Genomic DNA, 22,402 nt, shown 5'->3' with positions numbered 1-22,402 from the left:
GGCGGGAGAGAGGGTGGACAGGTTGCATCAGGTCAAGGAAGCGAGAGGGAGGGTTGGACATGGGAAGAGGTGGGGGGGTTTAAAGCTGGTGAATTCTACGTTCAGGCCATCGGGCTGTAGGCTCCTGAAGTGGAATATGAGGTGTTGCTCCTCAAGTTTGCACGTGGCGTCATTGTGGAACTGGAGGAGGGCCAGTATGGACATGTCACCCACGGAGTGTGAGGGGGAGTTAAATCAGTTGGTGACCAGAAGATGTTGTCGATTATTGCATAAGAGTGCAGATGCTCCATGAAATGGTCCCCAAGTCTGCGCCTGGTCTCATCAATGTAGAAGTGGCCCTATTGGGAGCAACAGATACAGTAGATCAGGTTGGACGATGTACAGGTGAACCCCTGTCAGAGTTGGAAAGTTTGCTTTCGGCCTCGGATGGGGGTGAGGGGGGAGGTGTAGGGGGAAGTGTAGCACTTCCTGCGGTTGCGGGGAAAGGTGGTAGAGTTAGTGGGGAGTGTGGAACAGACGAGGGAGATATGGAATGAGCAGTCTCTACGAAAGGGAAATGGGGTGGGGAAGGAAATATCTCTCTAGTTGTGGGTTCGTATTGTAGGTGGCAGAGGATGATATGCTGGATGCGGAGGTATGAGGACCAGGGGAGTCTGATTTTTGTTCTTGTTGGGGAGAAGGGTGTTTGAGGACAGAATTGTGGGGAATGCAAGAGATGTGGTTGAGGGCATGTTTGATCATAAGATGGGGGAAGTAGCGGTCCTTGAAGTAGGAGAACATCTGGGAAGTCCAGGAATGGGACACTCCATCTTGAGAGAAAATGCAGTGGAGGTGGAGGAATTAGGAGTATGGAATCGCATTCTTGCAGGAGGGTGGGTGAGAGGAGGTGTAGTCCTGTTGCTGTGGGAGTCGGTGAGTTTGAAATAGATGTTGGTGTTGAGTTGGTTACCAGAGATGGAGACAGAGAAGTACAGAAAGGAGAGGGAGATATCGGAGATGGTTCAGATGAAATTGAGGTTGTGGCAAAAGGTGTTTAAAAAGAGTTGATGGACTGCCCAAGCTCCTTTTGGGAGTGCGAGGCAGCACCGATACAGTCATCAATGTAACATGGAAGAGGTGAGGGATGGTGCTGGTGTAACAGCAGGAAGGGACCATTCTACAAATTGTACAAAGACACAGACTTAGCTCGTACCTATAGCCACCCCTTAGGCATGTAGGAAGTGGGAGGAGTTAAAGGAGAAGTTGTTCAGTGTAAGGACAAGTTCTTTTAAGAGGATGAGGGTGTTGGTGGAGGGTGACTGATTGGGCTTGTGGGAAAGGAAGACATGGAGGGCTTTTCGGCCATCTTGTGTGGAGGATACAAGTGTACAAGGATTGGGCGTCCATGGTGAAGATGAGGTTTTGAGGTCTAGGGATTTTGAAGTCTAAGGATTTTGAAGTCTGGAGGAGGTGGAGGGCATAGGTGGTGCCCTGACTTAGGTAGGGAGTTTCTGGACCGGGGCAAAAGAGAGACTCGAGGTAAGCGGAGATGATTTCAGTGGGGCACAAGCAGGGAGAGACAGTGGGTAGGCCAGTGCAGTCAGGTTTCTAGATTTTAGGAAGAATATATAAATAGGCAGTACAAGTTTGGGGAACAATAAGGTTGGAGGCTGTGGGCAGGACGTCACCTGTGGTGATCAAGTTACGAATGGTCTGAGAGATGATGGTTTGATGATCGGGAATTGTGTGCGGTAGGAGGTGTTGGAAAGTTGGAACTTGGCCTCCACAATTTTGAGGTCAGTGCTCCAAACCACTACTATTCCACCCCACTTATTCACAGGTTTGATGGTGAGTTTGGGAATGGAGCAGAGTGTTGCGCATTTCGATTGGGAGAGGTTGGAGTAAGTTAGAGGGGTGGAGACATTCAGGTGATTGATATTACAACAGCAATTGGAAATGAAGACGTGGAGGGAGGGTAGGTGTTTGTGAGGTGGTATCCAGGAGTACGGGTTGTGATCAAGGCAGGAGAAGGGGTCTGCAGAGGGTGGATTAAATTCCCGATCAAAGAAATAGGTGCAAGAGGTGCAAGCAGCGGTAAAAGAGTTCGCCATCCAGACGTGAATGGAATTCATAGATGTGTGGGCGTGGGGGAATGAAGGTGAGTCGTTTGCTGAGGACTCACCGTTCATCCTCAGTGAGGGGGAGGTCTAGGGGAATGGTGAATACCTGCAGGGCTTGGGCTGGGGCTAGGTGTCGAGTTGGAGCTGGAAGTTGGGGTGGAGACTGTCTTATGAGTGAGTGTCTATATAAGGATGTTCATGGAAGTGGAAACTGAAGTGACGTCTGTGGTAGAAATGACATTGCCGGTGCCTGTGGCAGAGGTGGCAGTGGAAGAGATGTAGTCAACAGCGTCAGCGGGAGAGCCTGAGGCAACTGCATAGTTAAATGCGCTGGACAAATTGAGAGACAAGTCCAGGATAGGATTAGCTTCTGGGATGGTGACCATCTTCCAAATAGTGCCCATGAGATCTCTGACATCCACTGGACAGTGCAGCCAGGACCTTGGTTTAATGATTAATCAAAACGTCAGATAATGCAGCATCCCAACTTTACCGACCCTCCTATACCTGGGTACTCTTGGCACCAACACTCCACTTAATGGCACGCCATCAGTTCTACTGACTGTTCGCCTGGATTTCAGCTCACATTATTGGACTGAGTTTTGTGAAATATTGTATTATAGGTCTCTTTACTGACTCACCAGCTTGCTATGTTCACAAATGCTGCATTCCAATTCATTCCTTTGGCACTCCTTACTAGCTCGCTATATTTACTAATACCCGCATTCCCATTCATTCATTCATAACCATTTATGAACTCATTAACATATTAACTCATAACACATTATAGCATAAAAACGATTTTTGTAGTGCATTTTACTATTGTGAGATAGACTAAGTTAAAACATTCCTTCCAAACTTCTGCTCCTTCACACCTTCAGCCCTTACCAGACCTATTTACATCCAAAGCTACTTCTGAATAAATATCAAAGACTACTAACCTATTCAGAAACAATACCCTCACTGCCAACGTGTCTCCACAACCCACCGGAAATTATGTAAAGATTATAATATTAATCAGTCCCTTACCAACCATCTCTTGAGAGTTGAATAGTTTGCAGAACATCAGACAACTTTCCTCTGCTAGAATGTACTTGTTAAATGCATAGTGAATCTGGCCCCTGTTCCCATTAAGAAAGTTACTTTTAAAAACAACACTTCTGTGAAATTGTGTGAATGAATGAAACTCGTACCAGCAAATAGTAAACAAAATCTCACAACCTAGCTGCAGTAATCAGTTTAATATCCTTTATACTTTTATTTGGTGCATATATAATTTCTAACTCTGGATCGTATTGGTCCAGCATTTTTACTAACTTAAAAGATAAAAGGACGAACACCTCTTAGTTATGCAAGCAGACTGGACAGACACTCTAATCCAAGTAGCAGCCAGCACTAAGCAAATGCTTTAAGCAATCTCTTGTTGCCCCAGGACAGATATCACACAAACTCCTGTGTACAATAGATAAAACTGTGTAACAGCATAGTAATAGAATTTTAATATCTGTAAGAATTGTACTTGAGATTCCATTGCCACCTCATACTGTGCTACTGCAGATGCTCAATAAAGGTTCTATTTTTGCCACTCATCGATTTCATTCATTGTTTGAAACACGATCCCACAGTTTGAAAATGTGTCCATTTTAAATTTGGGCTGAAACCATTGCAGCAGGGTTTTTAGTTCATCGATATTTCGAGCTAAAGCTGATGTTATTTTCTGAATTGCAATTTAATGTTTTAATTTCTGTTTCTCAGTGATTGCAGGGAGATCTTTTGTTGAGCATAATTGCACCAATCAACATGACATGAACAATCAGGTATGTAATAGTATAGGGAACATGAATTAGCTGTGAAATATTAATGTGAATGTATCCAAGTTATTGTTTAGCTCTTTCTTAACAAGAGCATATTGGAACTGAAAACTGAAAGGCCCCAGATGTTGTAAATCAGAAACAAAAACTGAAATTGGAAAAGCTCAGCAGGTCTGGCAGCATCTGTTGAGAGAAATCAGAGTTAACGTTTTGGATCGAGTGACTCTTCTTCAAAAGAGTTTATGTTTTACAGGTAGGCCAATCTAACCAGGCTTCCTTGACAAAACAAGACTTGTGAGAAGGTATAACAATGCAACACACATATACACAAATAATTCCAAAAAATATTTTTTAAAAATACAGATCAGTTGGTGAAGAGGTGGATTGTAGAACATTTTACAGAGTAGTACTGGTCGCTTTGACCTTAGTTGCTGAGCAATTATGGTCCTAGTGATGTATAGTACAGAAGTAGACCCTTCAGTCCAACTCATCCATGCTGATCAGATATCCTAGACAAATCTCGTTCCATTTGCCAGCATTTGGCACATGTCCCTCTCAACTTTTGCTATTCATATACCCATCCAATGCCTTTTAAATGAGGTAATTGAACCAGCCCCCAACACTTCCTCTAGCAGCTCATTCCATATATGCACCACCTTCACAGCCTGACAGTTCTCCTTCCCTAGGAGTGCACATTCTTGGATTCTCGAGACTAACCGCAGGATCTATCTACACAAGGATACAATTTCAGTTCTTTACTGGCAGCTAACTTCACAAAGCTAGTACTGCCCTTGGTTTCACTAAACTTTAATATTTCACATCTGCACAAGCAAATGCTGTTTGTGGGATTCTTTCACCATTCTCAGCTGTACCAAATAATGGCTGGTTTACAGATTTCAAGGTATGAATTTTCCTAAACCTGAAACACATCACACTGCTGCATCCAGGCCTCCTCCTCGTCCTGGTTGAACACAGCAACCAAGCAGCATCTTAGGAGCACAAAAGCTGACGTTTTGGGTTGAAGGGTCTAAAGCTGACCTCCAAAGCTGTCAAATGGTTGACTTTTTTGGCTGCGCTGGGTGCTATTGAGTGGCATTCATGCTAGTACCAGTCCAGTGACTTGCCTTTGTATGCTACCCAAACCAGCAGGCTTACCCCTGTTCCAAATTGAAACCGGAATGCTGAGCCAAACACGTATGGCCCAGCTCAGTTCACATGAGCTGGGATTTACAGAACATGGGGAATTGTACTCCTTTATCTCTGCCCTTTAAAAAAAGATCAGTTTGAATTCTGTAACAAAACAAATACTCTGAGGAGCTTTGAGAGGGTGCATGCTGAGAGAATGTTATTTTAATTTGGTCCCCCTGACTACACAGGCTAGAAATGGGGTTGGGAGGATCACAATCTTATATTCAGGGGCTGGCCATTTTGGCTGAAATGAGGAGAAATGTCTTCACGCAGGGGCTTGTAAACCTTTGGAGCTCTCTTAGACAGCTGTGGATGGTCAGTCATTGAGTATATTTAGAACTGAGATTGTTAGATTTGTGGGGTTTGAGAGAAAGAATATTCAGATTATTAGCAGTAATAGGCTATTTGACTTCTTGAGACTCCTTGTGAAAAAAATGCCCGCAACTGATTGTGACAGAAACTCCTTGGAGATATTCTGCCACCAATTCTTGTAATATTAGTGCATGGCGCTTATTGGTATTAAGTGTTGATGGATCAACCACTTATCAGACCATCATAAGAACCTTGTACATGCGTAACAAAGAGTCCTTCCAGCTTGAGGATGATGATGGTCTCTGAGAGATAAGCATGGCATGCAATCTAAAGATTCTGCCACAATGGTGGCAAAGAGGCTCAGTGGTTAGCACTGCTGTCTCTTAGCGCCTGAAACCCAGGGTCAATTCCACTCTCGAGCAACTGTCTGTGTGGAGTTTGCACATTCTCCCCATGTCTGCATAGGTTTCCTCCGGGTGCTCTGGTTTCCTCCCACAGACCAAAGATGTGCAGGCTAAGTGGGTTGGCCATGCTAAATTGCCCATAGTGTTCAGGGATGTATAGATTAGGGTGAGGGTCTGTGTGGGATGTTCTGAGGGTTGGTGTGGACTGGTTGGGCCAAAGGGCCTGTTTCCACACTGTAGGTATTCTATGAATTCTCTGAAATGTAGAGCTTATAGCGTCAGATACAGTGAGAGCCATATTTCAGGCTTGTGTTCTAATTCTCTAACCATTTGGGCATCATCCTGTCCTCACTGTCCCAGACTGATACTCAAGGCAGTAGTGATTTAATTTTAACATATTCATTGTCTGTGGCTAACCCTAACAGCCCCCATCCCTGCAGATCTACAGTCCTCCAAAATCATCACGATTCCCTCTCCTCCAATTCTAGCCTCTTAATCATTACCCAATTTCCATCACATCTCCATTGGTGACTATTCCTTCAGTTACCTGAAGGGTACTAAGGTCCAAAATTCCCATCCCCAATGCCTCCTTCTATTTTCCTTTCTGAGATGGTCCTCCAAATATACCTTTCTGCCTTGTGTGGCTCGATGTCAAGTTTTGCTTTGTTGCACCTGTGAAGAATGGTGAGGTGTTCTGTGTTTATGACACTATATGAATGCAAGCTCTTGTTGTTTAATGTCCTTAAATATTTTTAAACTCCACCTCCCACCCAACCCTACCTGAGTTCTTTTCTAACAAGAGCACATTGGAATTGAAAACTGAAAGACTGCAGATGCTGTGAATGAGAAACAAACACTGCGATTGTTGGAAAAGCTCAGCCTGACCTCAGCATCAGAGGTTTCGGTCACTGGGAAGACCACCTTGGATTCCCTTGTTTCACTTAATATCCACATCTCTGTGCACACTGCCTTCCCCCAAATACACCTCTGAGAGGGGCAGGAGCAACGGTTGCAGGGTTCTCTCATACTCTCCTCTGGCCCTCCCTCTGGTCAGCACACCTTCTGTTGAAGTATCCAGCTCTTGCCCATTACCTCCCTATAAGCCTCCTCTCCTCTACACTCTGTGCTTAATGAACGTGCAGCTCCTGTCACCCATTTTACAGCTGCCATTGGTCCGCCAGATAGTGAGAGTCATTTTATTGGTCTTTGCTCCTGAACAGCTCCTTTACGCACACATCCAAAGTACTAAGATAACATGGTGTAGAGCTGAATGAACACAGCATATCAGGCAGCATCAGAGGAGCAGAGAAGCTGACGTTTCAGGTCTGGACACTTCTTCAGACCCGAAATGTCAGCTTTGCTGCTTCTCTGATGCTGCCTGATCTGCTGTGTTCATCCAGCTCTGCACCTTGTTATCTCAGATTCGCCAGCATCGGCAGTTCTAACTAGTTCCAAAGTACTGGATTATTTTAATGTAACCTGTATCCGCTGGTTTCTCCTTCCTAGGAATTGTAATCAAAACCAACACTCCAGCAATCAAAGTGAAGCATTGAATGGTATCCCATTGAGAGAGGTGACGTTTTTAAGTGAAGCATGGAGCCTTGTGCCAACAGCTCCTGAGCTTCAGGGTGGAGCAGCCGGTGAACAAAACCTTCTGGGGAACAGGCTGTCCAGCATTAACTGAGTTTCCACTGTACTAAGCCTGGGTCAGGGAGGGGAAAATCAGCACTGTGTTGGGGGCATCGAGTGATTCCTGTCTGAGCTCAGGGTTGAGATCAACAGTCACTTCCTGCTTTGCACAAACCCTTTTGACCAGAGCCATCTCAGGAGGGAAAATCCCAGTGGAAGTGTTATCCCTTTACTAGAAAAACAGTCCAAGTATTTCATCGTCTGCATTATATCTCAGCAATACTGTTACTATGTCCACACCTAGTCTCAGAAACAGTTAAGACCACCCTTAACGTTGATCACTCCCAATTAGAGGTGGTAACTTCCAAAATATCCTACAGATAAATGAGTGCAAACATCAGGTAGTTTCTGATGAATCTATTAACTTGCTGTTTGTGGGATGATGCTGCCAGAGCCCTGTTTATTGTCCATCTCGACTTGACCCACTGCAGTTGTTTTAGTGATGGTGCTCCCGCAGTGGGGAGCATGGGGAGTGGGTTCAAAAACTCCCTCTGCAGCAGCATCTACTTGGTAAAGCCAGTCACTACATTATTGCCAGCAACTGTTTTGTATCCAAGATTCAGATTCTGGTTGGTTTACGGATTACACAGATATATCCTATATATTAATATATATAATGTTGCATTCCTATGAGGTTTTGCTCAAAACAGTGAACCTGGTAATAGGAGTGTAGAATTTTAATGTACCTATTTTGTACATGGATAAACTTGAATTGCTATTGTAGATATTTGTTGATTTCTTAAATGGAGCTTTTGTTTCAATCTGTAAGTAAATAAGTTGGTTAAGTAATGCTGGTGTTTACAGCCTCATTTTTAATGCCTGCTGAAAACAGGCAGTAAATTTCCCTTTACCACTTGGAGTGAATCAAATTGGCTGAAAACTGGAATCCATGATTGTGGGAACCTTAGGAGGAGACTGGGTATCATCATCCAGTTGGTATTTCCTGATTATTGGGGGTGATAGTTGTTGGGGCAGGAGAGGGTGTGTGGAATGGGGATCTACTATTGTCTTTCTGAATAGGGTTTCTGGTATTAATAATTGGAGTAGTACAACTTGCTCAGAAAGGAGGAAGATACATAAACACGAGAATCATATTCACAACAGGAAAAACATAGCCTCTAACTTGTTCCTGAACACCATCTCATTCCAATAAATTATATTTAATGTATGTTCAGGGAATTATATCAACTGCCCAAGACTGTTTGCAGGAACATTACAAAGCAGAGAATGATACCAAGCCGTATTTGAAGATATTGGATCAGCGGAGGAAAATGAGGTCAGTTAATTCATTTGGGATCCCAAACTTTGGGAGAAAGAAAATCTCACGTATTCTTCTTTTAAGAAAAACTGTCTTTTTCCATATATATTTCATTATATTCCACTCCAAAAGACCCACTTCATCGCTGACCTCCCTCCAGACTACATCATCATCCTTATCCACTTGGCTGAATATGTTCCCACATTAAACATCTCCTTTCACGCATTCACTTGTACCTCCCACCTTTGGTTTGGAGTGAGTACCCTCATCATGGGAACTGGCTCTGGCTGATTTTTTTTGTTGGAGATATGGAACTTGGTTCAGTTCTGTGCTGGCTCCTCTCCCTCACCTCTTTCTCTGGTATATAAATTACTGAATCGGTGTAGTTTCCAGGTTTTACCCCAAAGCAGACAATTTCCTCACATCTACTTTAATTTCGCCTCTTCTCTCACCTTCATAGTCTCTATGTTCACCCCTTCTGATTAGTAAACAATGAAATCACATGGGACAAGGGATCATGTAGTGACACAATTGAATATAGACAGACTGTCCATTCTATGCTGAGGGAGAGCTATTTAATAATGTATACTAGGAGGAGGGCCCCGCAGGCTTGTTCACCATGCATTAAGGTCATGGCTGATCTTCCCCCTCAGCTCCACTTTTCTGCCTATCCCAATATCCAGTAATTTCCACTGAGTCACAAAATCTCAGCCTTGAAACTATGAAAATATTTCCACTTCTCCAACAATCTGGTTCAGGACACCATTGATCCAGTGCTGAGGTCCTACAGTGGTTTTGTGGGTTGCTCTCACACTTGTGAATCCCTTGCAGTGATAAGAGCCTTGTAATGTAGGGTGACACTCCCAGTGCAGTGCAGAGTGAGTGCTGCACTGTCAAAGGGCACCTATGTGTCAGCTGTGCAATGTGGGACTTTCTGTTGTTTGGATGAAGCATTGAACTGAAGCCCTGTCTGTTCTTCAGGGGAAAATGTTTGGGGAATTTTCACTTGAAACATGGGGCCAGTATTTATTCCAGAACTTATCGTTCAAAACAGTGATTTGCTTTTGCGTTGACCCAGTATTGTGGGAGATTGCTGTGCAGTGGTAACATGTGTATTTAAAATACCAACCTTCACTTAGTATTTCATGAGCTACAGACTACCTTGGGTTATCCTGTAGTCCCGAATGCAAATCTTTATTGTTAGAAATGAATCAAATTCTCCCTGCACTACCACTCTCCACTTACATAGCAGAACCCTTGCTCATTGTTGGCCATTTGAGGTGGACAGCACTGCCATCTACTGGCTTCATCCTTTAGTACAGGAACTGGACTCTGAGTGTATCTCTCTGCACCCTCTTGAATACAAGAACCTGTCTTTGCATGACAACACTTGAACAGGTTGTTTAGCAGGAAACAGTCCATTTTTTTCTATAAATTGTTGATATGCATTTTATAGATTGGTGAAGGCGATTTCCATTGCTGTAAAATGTGTTGAATGTGACTGATATCCTGATGTATTCTCTCAGCATGCATATAAATAGAAAATATGTGATTCAAAGTGCTGTCCAGTTGCTTTATGTTGGTAAATATCCAGCATAAGCTGCTTTTACTTCAATATTCTCAATGTCTGAGCTTAAACCTTCCCACACAAATGAAAGCAGTGAGTTACCGCTCAGAGCTTCTTGTGGATCCAGTATCACAGTGTAACCATGTGAAGCTGTCAATGTAATGTACCAGCAGGGAGGTTATATCAGTATATAAATACATTCAATCTTTTCCAGGTGACCTGCCTATCTGAGCTTCTGCGGTCTTTGGGGAGCAAGTTGTAGGCAAAGAAGGCAAATGTTCTGTTGGACTTAGCAAGAGGAGTTGAACTTTGGAGCAGTGATATCTTGCCGAAATTATGCAGGGTTTTAGTGAATGCCACACCTGTGCAGCTTTAGTCTCCTCATCTGAGGAAGATGTTCTTATTATGCAATGAATGTTTACCACACTGATTCCTGGAATGGTGGGAGTGATGTATGGTAGGAGGCAACATTAGTTAGGAATTATTCACTGGAGTTTAAAAGAGCTACACTAGTTGGGGGTGGGGGTGAAGATGGGGGAGAAAGATATTTCATATAAATCAACTGGGCTACACAAGTTGGATGCAGAAAGGATGTTCCTAATAATGGGGGAGTCCAGAATCAGGTAAGTTTAACTAACGAAGTAAGCCATTTAAGACTGAGATGAGGAGAAATTCCTTCACCCAGACACTAGTGAACCTGTGGAATTTGTTACCACAGAAAGCAGTCAACACCAAAACATTTACTATTTGATAAAGGAGTTGGAAGTAAAGGTACCAGAGGGTTTGGAAGTAAAGCAGGAATAGACTACTGGATTGGATGATTAGCCATAACCATAATGAATGAAAGAGCAGGCTCAAAGGGCCAAACAGCTCCTGTCTTCTACATTTCAATATTTTGTTGTAAAACATGGAATCCTCATCTGGCCTGGTCTGTATGTGAGCCCAGTCCTCTATTAACTTCTCTCTGACTTGCTTGGAATTTCAGTTTGTATCAAACCAGAAAAACAGAACAAAGCTAAATGCACCACCAGCTATAACCGAGTCTGAGTCAGGTCTCAACAAAGAAACACGTTGACCTGATTCAGACTCGGTTACAGCTGGTGGTGCATTCAGTTTTGTTCTGTTTTTTTGGTTTGATACAAACTGAAATTCCAAGCAAGTATTTTTACTGTAATTGTAATTTTTGTGATCCTAAAACAACCAAGGTTCCAAGTTCCACAAAATTCGACTGTTCACGTTTATTCTGATTTGATTACATTTTGAAAATTTTGTACTCGAAAATCTCACATGAATTTGACATGAACTCCTGAAAATCACAACTTTAAGTGGGGTCTGATTTCCCATTAGAATCAGTGTTGAAGGCAGAGTTAGGTTGCTGCAAATTTTGCTGAAAAGAAACAAATGTACAGATTGAAACAATGGACTGCGTGCAATACCATGTACTCATAACTGAAGCAATTTACAAAATGAAATGAATCACTAAATATGGAAGAAATGCTTACATATCATGCAATTCAATATTGTTTAAAAAGTATGACTGCTCTACAATAGTTTAAACTGAATATTCCATATATAGTGGCAGGAATTAGTGCAGACATTAGCCTGTCTGATCTAATCCCTCATTGACTGTTAAATAGAGATCCTCATCTAATTCTTCATCTGCAATATTGAGGTGAACTGTCAATTTTCTGTTTGTTTGGTGCCTTGGCCAACATAGCTCCTGTGGAGTGTCCAGCTTGTCTAGTTATGGGTACATGAATAGGAAGAATAGAGAGACCTGTGAACCAAATGCTGCCTCCTCTCCTCTACTCTGTGCTCCATCACTGTGCAGCTCCTGACATCCATTTTCCAACTGCCGTGGATCCCTAGGATGTTGACTGTCATTTAATGATTCTGTGTTCCTGAATAGTTCCTTTAGACACTTAGTCAAACTTGTTGGATTCTTCAGTGTAAACTGTACTTTGCTGGTTTCTCTCTTGTAGGAATTATGTTCTAAGCTGACACTCCAGCTGCCAAAACATTGAATGATGTCTGTTTGACAGAGGTGACCTGTTCAGGTGAAGCACAGAGCCTTTTGACACAGCACTTGAGCATTAGGATGGAGTGGCTGGAGAACAAAACCTTCTGGGGAACTGAGTTGTCCAGAACTAAGCAAGTTTCTGCGTCTAGTACTGTGCCTGGGTCAGTGAGGGAAAAATCAGCCCAATGTTGTGGAGATCAAATGATTCCTGGTGCAAAAGTCCAAGTTCAGGACAGGACTCAACAATCACTACTTACTTTACACAAAACCTTCTCAGCAGTAGAATCTCAGGGGGGCAACTCTCAGTGGAAGTGTTTACTAGAGCAACTGTTTAATTTGGAAAATTTGAAAATACCGTGTCGATGAGTGCCTGAGAACATCAGGTAGTTTCTGCTGAAATTATTAACTTGTTCTCAGAGTGAATGATACTGCCAGATTCCATTTATTGTCTATCTCAACTTGAACCACTGCAGTCATAGAGCTGTACAGCATCGAAACTGATCCTTCAGTCCAACTCATCAATGCTGACCAGGTTTCCTAAATTAATCTAGTCCCACTTGCTAGCAGTTGGCCCATAGCTCTCTATACCCTTCCTGTCCACTTAGAGGCCTTTTAAAATGTTGTAACTGTACCAGCCTCCACTACTTCCTCTGACAGTTCACTCCATACACACACAGCACCCTCTGTGTGGAAACATTGTCCCTTACATCCATTTTGAATCATTTCCCTCTCACCTTAAACTTATGCCCTCCAGTTTTGGACTTCCCTACCAGCACAACTTTGAGCTTTTGATGGCCTGTAATGTTTATGTTCCATTTTCATTCCTGTTCTCACCCTGACGCTGAAGGGTCACAGTCTCAAGATACAAGGTAGAACATTTAAAATTGAGATGGGTGAAAAACAATTTCTTCGCTCAAAGAGTAGTAAATCTATAAAACCCTGTGGAGGCCAGGCCATGGGGTCATACTCAAGAAAACTATGGCTAGATTTACAGATTTTGAAGGCAAAGGGAACGGGGGAGAAAGCAAGAATATGGCATTGAATCAGAGTAGCAGATGTGATCACACTGAATGGCAGAGGGCCAACTGGCCTATCCCTGTTCCTGATTTCAACTGTTTGACCAAGCACTTTACAGCTTTCAGGACTCAACTGTGAGTTTACATGTTACAGGTCATAATCTGTTCTGTTTTACGTGATTTTTCTTTTAGTTTCTAAACCAGCACCAAACCCTACTTTTGACAAACAACAAATTGACAAATTGCAAGCATTGTGCACCAGGAATAGTGCTCACTTCTCTCTGTTTTTCTTTTGGAAGAATTCATGACAGCATCAATTTGTTTAGCTAGCACCTATTTGTTTAACTAATCACTTTGTAATCTATCTGTTGAAAGTTGTAGCTGAGATTTGTACCCAGGCCTCCAACTGCAGAGGTAAGATCACTACCACAACACCACAAGAGCTTTCTCTTTTTTTTTGTAAATTTAACCTATTTTTCTAATCAACTTATTCAGAAATGTTATGACACACCTCTGAACCAGATGGGTCTTTGACCCAGCCCTTGTACTTCAGAGTTAATGAAACTACCACCACACATACATTACCACCTCACTTTTCTCTTTGCTTTCTGCCAGAAGGACATGAGCTGCTGCCTTTCACATCTCCTCCAGACAGATATTTTATTTTTTCACTTGTCACTTTATCACTGTCTTTAGATTTACCCAATAAATCCTTTGGTCTTCTAATGTCTACTTCCCTCCAGCCGAATACAGACATCCACCCTTGTTCTTTTAGAGATAATGGGAACTGCAGATGCTGGAGAATCCAAGGTAACAAAGTGTGGAGCTGGATGAACACAGCAGGCCAAGCAGCATCTTAGGAGCACAAAAGCTGATGTTTCAGGCCTAGACCCTTCATCAGAAAAGGGGGATGGGGAGAGGATTCTGAAATAAATAGGGAGAGAGTTGGACGCGGATCGAAGGTGGATAGAGGAGAAGATAGGTGGATAGAGGAGACAGACAAGTTAAAGGGGTGGGGATGGAGCCTGTAGAGATGAGCATAGATGGGGAGGTAAGGAGGGGATAGGTCAGTCCGGTGAGGACGGACAGGTCAAAGGGGCGGGATGAGGTTAGAAGGTAGGGAAGTGAGGTGCGGCTTGAGGTGGGAGGAGGGATAGGTGAGAGGAAGAACAGGTTAGGGAGGTGGGGACGAGCTGGGCTGGTTTTGGGATGGAGTGGGGGGAGGGGAGATTTTGAAGCTTGTGAAATCCACATTGATGCCATTGGGCTGCCGGGTTCCTAAGCGGAAGGTTTCAGGAACAGCAACTCATATAGTAGATACAGTAGACCATGTTGATGGATGTACAGGTGAACCCCTGTCTAATATGGAAAGCTTGTTTTGTGCCTTGAATGGAGATGAGGGGAGAGGTGTAGGGGCAGGTGTAGCACTTTCTGGGTTGCAGGGAAAGATGCCTGGTGTGGTAGGGTTGGTGGGGAGTCGCAGAGAGGGTGGTCCTTATGCAAGACAGATAGGGGTGGGGAGGGAAATATCTCTTTGGTTGTGGGGTCTGATTGTAGGTGGTGGAAGTGGCAGAGAATGATAGGCTGGATGCAGAGGTTGGTGGGGTGGTATGTGAGGTCAAGGGGGATTCTGTCTTTATTTCTGTTGGGGGGAGAGGATGTGAGGGCAGATGTGCGGGAAATGCAAGTGATGGATCTGAGGGCATTTTCAATTACCGGAAGAGGGAAGTTACGGCCCTGGAAACAGGAGGACATCCGGGATTTGCAGGAATGCTCCATCTTGGGAGCAGTTGTGGTGGGGGCAGAGGAATTGGAACTAGGGGATCCCATCTTGCAGGAAGGTGGGTGAGAGGAGGTGTAGTCCAGGGAACTGTGTATACTTATTGGGAGGAAAGAAACAAATCAAGACTGTTTCCAGGAATAGTATCTTCGTTCAATCTGCGGTTTCTGCTATACATAATGATTTGTTTTTGGAATAGTCCAAGGCTGTAGCAACAGGCCCATTGGGAGTTGGTTTTCTGCTTTATCTACACTAGAAAGTGTAAACATAATGGTGCTGGTTTCAATGTAGGTAGAAAATGGGGAAGGGTGAGTGTGCGGATTGGGACATGGTGTTTCACAAAGAAAATGAAGTTAATGTGAAATATAATTTTAACTGAAATATCATGCCTGTAGGAAATCAGTTTATAATTGTGATCAATATTAGGTCACTGTGATGTGTTTAAACCTGTATTTATCACAGTGAGGTAAATAAGGGTTTGGTAATGAATGCATTGGTGAGGATTAATCAGAAACTGTTATCACAGACTAGTTCTTTCCTTGTACTGTTAGTTTGAGTTGACTTTGTTTTAAGAAAGGAATATAGCCAGTTGTTAATGTGTTATTTTTTGAGGCTGATAGTAACTTGTAGCAGCTGACGTGGAGAAAGTGAGTTGAGGAATTAAGGGTTTGGGTGAGTGGGCGGGTAAATGGAGTTGAGTCTCAAAAAGATCAGCCATGATCTTGCTAAATGGCGGGGCAGGCCTGGGGGGCCGGATGGCCTACTCCTGCTCCTAGTTCTTAAGTTCTTATGATCGACATAGGAGAATGTAGTGGGAACAGGGAGATTTAGTTCCAGCTTTTCCAGCAAGTAGCAGCGGGTGATAACTCACATTCCAGTTAATTCAGTGATAATGGGAACTGCAGATGCTGGAGAATCCAAGATAATAAAGTGTGAAGCTGGATGAGCACAGCAGGCCAAGCAGCATCTCAGGAGCACAAAAGCTGACGTTTCGGGCCTAGAGGGGGATGGGGTGAGGGTTCTGGAATAAATAGGGAGATAGGGGGAGGCGGACCGAAGATGGAGAGAAAAGAAGATGGGTGGAGAGGAGAGTATAGGTGGGGAGGTAGGGAGGGGATAGGTCAGTCCAGGGAAGACGGACAGGTCAAGGAGGTGGGATGAGGTTAGTAGGTAGGAAATGGAGGTGCGGCTTGTGGTGGGAGGAAGGGATGGGTGAGAGGAAGAACAGGTTAGGGAGGCAGAGACGGGCTGGGCTGGTTTTGGGATGCACTGGGGGGAGGGGATGAGCTGGGCTGGTTGTGTGATACAGTTGGGGGAGGGGACGAACTGGGCTGCACCTCCCAGTCGCGAACCATTTCAACTCCCCCTCCCATTCTTTAGATGATATGTCCATCAAGGGCCTCCTGCAGTGCCACAATGATGCCACCCGAAGGTTGCAGGAACAGCAACTCATATTCCGCTTGGGAACCCTGCAGCCCAATGGTATCAATGTGGACTTCACCAGCTTCAAAATCTCCCCTTCCCCCACCGCATCCCAAAACCAGCCCAGCTCATCCCCTCCCCCCACTGCATCCCAAAGCCAGCCCAGCCTGTCTCTGCCTCCCTAACCTGTTCTTCCTCTCACCCATCCCTTCCTCCCACCACAAGCCGCACCTCCATTTCCTACCTACTAACCTCATCCCACCTCCTTGATCTGTCCGTCTTCCCTGGACTGACCTATCCCCTCCCTACCTCCCCACCTATACTCTCCTCTCCACCTATCTTCTTTTCTCTCCATCTTCGGTCCATCTCCCCCTCTCTCCCTATTTATTCCAGTTCCCTCACCCCATCCCCCTCGCTGAAGAAGGGTCTAGGCCCGAAACATCAGCTTTTGTGCTCCTGAGATGCTGCTTGGCCTGCTGTGTTCATCCAGCTTCACACTTTATTCCAGTTAATTCAATCATTTAGTGTATTTGGGATGGAATGAATTCCTATCGATAGTGACATGTAAGATGACCTTTCCTGACCACACTGTGTGATATCGTCAATCACATATTCATTGCCATTTAGTGCTGGTATTGAATTTTAATCACTAGGACCAATTTTTTTATTGCACGAGTTATTAAAAAGGAAAAGAGCAAGTTGAAACTAGCATGTGTCAGGAAAATGCGATGTTGGAGAGGGAATTGCGAAGATTCCTGACAAAGATACCAGGAATTTGAACTTGTGATGAAAAAGAAGCCAGTTTCTTTGCAAAGATAATATTTCAGTGCTGCGATTGTGAAACTTTACTGTGCCTGGTGTTTTCGCCACATGATAACATTGAGCACACCTCAAAACAAAAGCACTTCACTGACTTTGAGACAGCGATGGCTGTGGGAGGTGTTAGATAAATGCAAGACTTTTTTCTGACTTTCTTTATTAGATAAGAAATAACAGGACCAGGAAAATCAGACTGGCATTAGATTTAACTGTTCATTTCAATTTCCATAAATCGCATCACATTAAGTTTCCTATTCATTTCCTCAAGGCAGAGAATTAAACACTGATTTATAGATAATATACAGATACACTGACAACTTGTAGGGCCTTCTGATGCTGTTATACTGCCAGCTGATGGTAATACTGGACAAGATGGACCTCAGCATGAAATCTGGCTAAAAGCCATACATTTATCCTTGTGATTTGTTCACTATGGTGGTCAGTCTTTGAAATATTCACAATGATCTGCCAATGTACTTTTCAACAAACATATGTAAAGAGTAGCACCATCTACGTTACACTATGTAAGAACTAGTGGAAACGGCCTCATTATAAATATCAAGTAATTAGACTCACATCTATAGATACTATACAAATAGTTAAATATTATAATCAAACATCTAATTATCTTTGTTGTATACATGAACATTTTGATTTTCAAAAGCAGTTAACAGTTTATTATTTCCTGGATGTTTGTTGAATCTTAGTGTGCACTTAGCAATTTCTGCATTGATGGTAGGAGGCAGAGGGTGGTGATGGAGGGTTATTTTTCAGACTGAAGGCCTGTGACCAGCCTCAAGGATCTGTGCTGGGTCCACTGGTTTTGTTATTTATATAAATGATTTGGATGAGAATGCAGAAGTCATGATCAATAGGTTTGCCGATGACACCAAAATACATGGTATAGAGGAACATGAAGAAGGTTATCAAAGAATTATAACAAGATCTTAATGAGTCAAGGAGTGGCAGATGGAGTCTAACTTAGAGAAATGTGAGGTGTTGCGTTTTGGTAAGACAAATCAGGCCAGGACTTACACACAGCTTCAGGTTGGGTCCTGGGAATGTTGGTGAACAAAGAAACCTTGAGTTGCAGCTTGTTATTTCCTTAAAAGTGGAATCGCAGGTAGATAAAATGGTTAAGAACATGTTTGATATGCTTGCCTTCGTTGGTCTGTGCACTGATAGGAGTTTGGATATCATGTTGAGGCTGTACTGGGCATTGGTTAGGTTACTTTTAGAATGCTGCATTCAATTCTGGACGACACCTCCTCCCACCCTGTATCCTGCAAAATCTCCATTCCTATTTCCTGATTCCTCCATCTCTGTCACATCTGCTCTGACGAAGAGACATTCCACTCCCAAGCATCGTGGATGTTCTCCTATTTCAAATAATGTTCTTTCCCCTCCCCGGCTGTCATCCAGACAGCCCTCCACCATGCTTCCTCCATTCCCCGTTCCACAGCTCTAAATCCTACTTACTACCAAATATAATAAAGATACGGTCCCCGTTGTCCTCACTTTCTACCCTACCAGCCTTTGCATCCAATGTATCATCCTCAAACACTTCCACCAACTCCAATTAGACCCCATCTCCTGTAACATCTTCCACTCCCCTCTCCTCTCTGCCTTCCGCAAACACCTTTCCCTTTGCCATTCCTTAGTTCACACCACATTCCCCACCAACAACTCCAATTCCACGCCCCCTACTCCCAGCACCTTCCCCTGTAACTACTAAAGACACAATACCTGTCATCACACCACCTCCCTCACCTCCATCCAGGCCCCTAAATAGCCCTTCCTGATGAGACAGACTTTCACCTGCATCTGCTCCAGCCTTGTCTACTGTATCTGGTGCTCCCGATGTGCTCTTCTCTACATCGGTGAGACCTTTTCACTGAGCATCTTTTCCTGACCCGAAATGGTCAGACTAACCTCCCAATCACTACCAATTTCAACTCCCCTCCCACCACTCACCCCTCCGACATGCCTATCCTCGGCTTTCTCCAGTGTTGCAATGAATCAGAATGCAAATTTGAAGAACAACACCATATCCTGCAACTGGGGGGCCGTACGGCCCAGACGATTTAAAACTGAGTTCTGTAATTTCAAATAACCTTCCCACCAATTCCCCGGCTCCCTTTCCAGCCCTGCCTCCTCACTTTCATTTCAGTTAACAGCTCACATTTCGAGCTACAACCAGATCGATTCCTCCCATTGACCAACCAGGTTGTATCTACTACCAGTGTCCACCTATCACCACCATTCCACTACTCTCCCTCCCTCTCTCTCTTTATCTGCAGCTCCCCCTACCCGCACATCCAGTCCTGAAGAAGGTTAATACCTGACATGTTGACTTCTCCTTTCCTCCAAATGCTGCCTGCCTTGCTGTGTTCTTCCAGCCTCCTGTTTGTCTACAAACGACCTTCTTTCTGGCTTAAAGTGAAAGCACAGATTGTGGTGATATTTGTGTGATTATCGATAAAATCTGGAATGTTCCCTGAATGTGTTCAACAGCTGATTAAATCAGAATATTCCACAAGCCTGCAATGTTGTTCATATCTGTGCATTAGATGCCGTTAATCTGATAGACAGTATCCACCAGTGACCAGGCGATAGCAAGAACTGTAGATGATGGAGTCAAAGTCAATGGAGTGGAGCTGGACGAACACAGCAGGTCAGGCAACATCAGAAGAACATCCCCGCTGTGTTCCTCCAGCTGCACTCTGTATTGACTCTGACTCCGGCATCTACAGTTCTTGCAATCACCTGGTCAGTGGTGGATACTTCGGTCATCAGCTTTCAGTCATGCCTACTCACCCTGCAACTCATAACAAGTTAGAAAATTTCCTGATACTTGCCAAAGACAGCTTCATGCAGTCAAGTCTCAGAGCTACTCCCAATTCCAGCATTGACCAAATTTGGAATTCCCCTTGTTACCATGACACATTCCTTAGCAGGGAATTCAAGGTCTGGTGATTTATCCTGCCAGTTGCCTGCCAGACTCTACATGAGACATTAAAATTGATGCCCTTGATGTTGAAAGAAAGGTTTCTATTCTGGGTCAGACTTGAATTACGCAACAAAAGTTATGAAGCCATCCATTTAGGATGGAGGTGAGATATGGAAGATCCTGAACATTCAACAGGAATGTCCCACGGGTTGGTTGTACTGGCCGTATTTGCTATTTTTGCATGTTTGGTGATTGGAATGGTTCTGAAGTTCAGATACCCCATGATCTGGAACAACATTTGGTGCGTCAACCCTTAAATACACTCCTGGATTTGGGGTAGTAGTGAAGAGGTATAGTATGGGGCAATGATGAGCTCTCTGCATGTTTTCTGTTGTCTGACAGGTTAACAGTGACTGTAAATGAAACGTGCTCTTTATGGTCTGATACGCTTCTATTTGGTGATAACCCTCTAATCCCTGCTTACACTGTCATGTATCTGAGGAAAGACCAAATGCAAGCCAACCTTACATCCATTGATTCCATCTACACTTCTCAATGCCTCAGAAGGGCAATCAACATCATCAAAGACCCCTCCCACCCCCACAGTTATAATCTCATCCAACCTCTTCGTCAGACAGAAGACACAAAAGCTTTAACATATGTACCAACAGACTTCGCCATTAGTATTAGACTTCTGAATCGACCCCTCAAATTTCAAATCGAATGTTGTTCTTGCTTTTTGTGAACCTTCTTTGTATCCCTCACTCTGTTCAATCACCCTATGGTCTTTGTATGTTATGATCTGCCCGTACTGCATGCAACACAAACTTTTCATTGTACCTAGGTTCATATGACAATAAGAAATTGAATCAAATTAAATTGACATGCTAATTGGGAATACTACCAGGGCCTTCTCTGCTATTGTCTGCCATAAGCCTACTTTCACTTATGCTTTCAGTTTTGACCGTTCCACTTGCGATAAGATTGGCTTTATTGGCAAACTCATAAATATGGGCCGAGTTATTTGTTCTGAAGCTGAAATAGGGCATGCCAACGCTATGCTGTGCAATAATAACTCCTCTGATCAGATCATTTCTCGCCATATATTGCTCAAACTCATGAACAGCCATAAAGCTTTGGTCTTCAAATGTGCCCAATGTACTTCCTATCCTTTCTGAATTCAGGAGTCTTCCTATATACTTCCTGGAAAGGATCTCAACACTTGGATGATAGATGAGACTAGCTCTTCTAGGCTGCTACACTGCAGCTGCAATGCTAGTAGTGTTCGAATAATGGGTTGCTGCCATCCAGCCTTAAAGATATACTGCCTCTTCAGCAAATCAGTCATGAGGTATATGAATTCCAAAGTGCCAGTCACGATCTCGCAGATACAGAGAATTTATTGTATTAATACGCAGGACCATGCCCTGTGCAGGCGGGAAGAACATGGAAATTTAGGAATATATGAACAGTACCAATTGGCCCTCCACACCATTATGGTCATGCCTGATGCTCTATCTCAATTCCACGCTCCTGCTTTTTCTCCATACCCCTTGAAATCTTCAGCCTCTAGATATCTACCTATGTATTCCTTTTTTAAATATATTCAGTGACCTGGACTCCACAGCATTCTGTGATAAGGTTTTCCACAAGTTCTCCATCCTCTGAGTGAAGGAATCTCATCATCTCAGTTGGAAATGGTCGACTGTATATGCTGAACCTGTGACCCACTGTTCCAGACCCCAGCCAGAGGAATATCATCTCTACATCCATGTTCAGCCATAACAGAATTTTATATGTTTCAATGAGAACCCCTCTCATTCTTTTAAACTCCAGTGAATTCAGGCCCAGTTGACTAAATACCTCCTTGTATGAACACACAGTGCTTTGGGACATCCTAGATTTGCTAAACGTGTTGTATAAATTGAGGATTTGTTTTTCTAGTTGCCAATGCCAGGCTTGCAGACACAGACTCAAGAAATGGTTCGGGATGGCCAGGAAATAAATCCTCTGAACAATTATAATGTCGAGACCAGGATATCAGTTGGATGAAAACATTGACTGACC

General features: G+C 43.6%; 1 protein-coding gene across 1 annotated transcript in view; it reads left to right on the top strand.

The window, feature by feature from the left end:
* The first annotated feature begins 486 nt into the window (after positions 1-486).
* LOC125448579 (intermediate conductance calcium-activated potassium channel protein 4-like) overlaps positions 487-22,402 on the top strand; it is a 67,323-nt gene continuing 45,407 nt past the window's right edge. Inside the window, exons 1-2 of the mRNA XM_048523964.2 lie at positions 487-2,137; positions 3,855-3,916. Coding sequence (XP_048379921.1) covers positions 2,101-2,137; positions 3,855-3,916 — 99 coding nt within the window. The 5' untranslated portion in view covers positions 487-2,100. The remainder of the gene's footprint in view (positions 2,138-3,854; positions 3,917-22,402) is intronic.

Source organism: Stegostoma tigrinum, chromosome 41 (genome assembly GCF_030684315.1).
Source record: "Stegostoma tigrinum isolate sSteTig4 chromosome 41, sSteTig4.hap1, whole genome shotgun sequence".
NCBI lineage: Eukaryota > Metazoa > Chordata > Chondrichthyes > Orectolobiformes > Stegostomatidae > Stegostoma > Stegostoma tigrinum.
The sequence above is the reverse complement of the archived record's forward strand: the minus strand, read 5'-3'. Positions and strand labels throughout refer to the sequence as shown.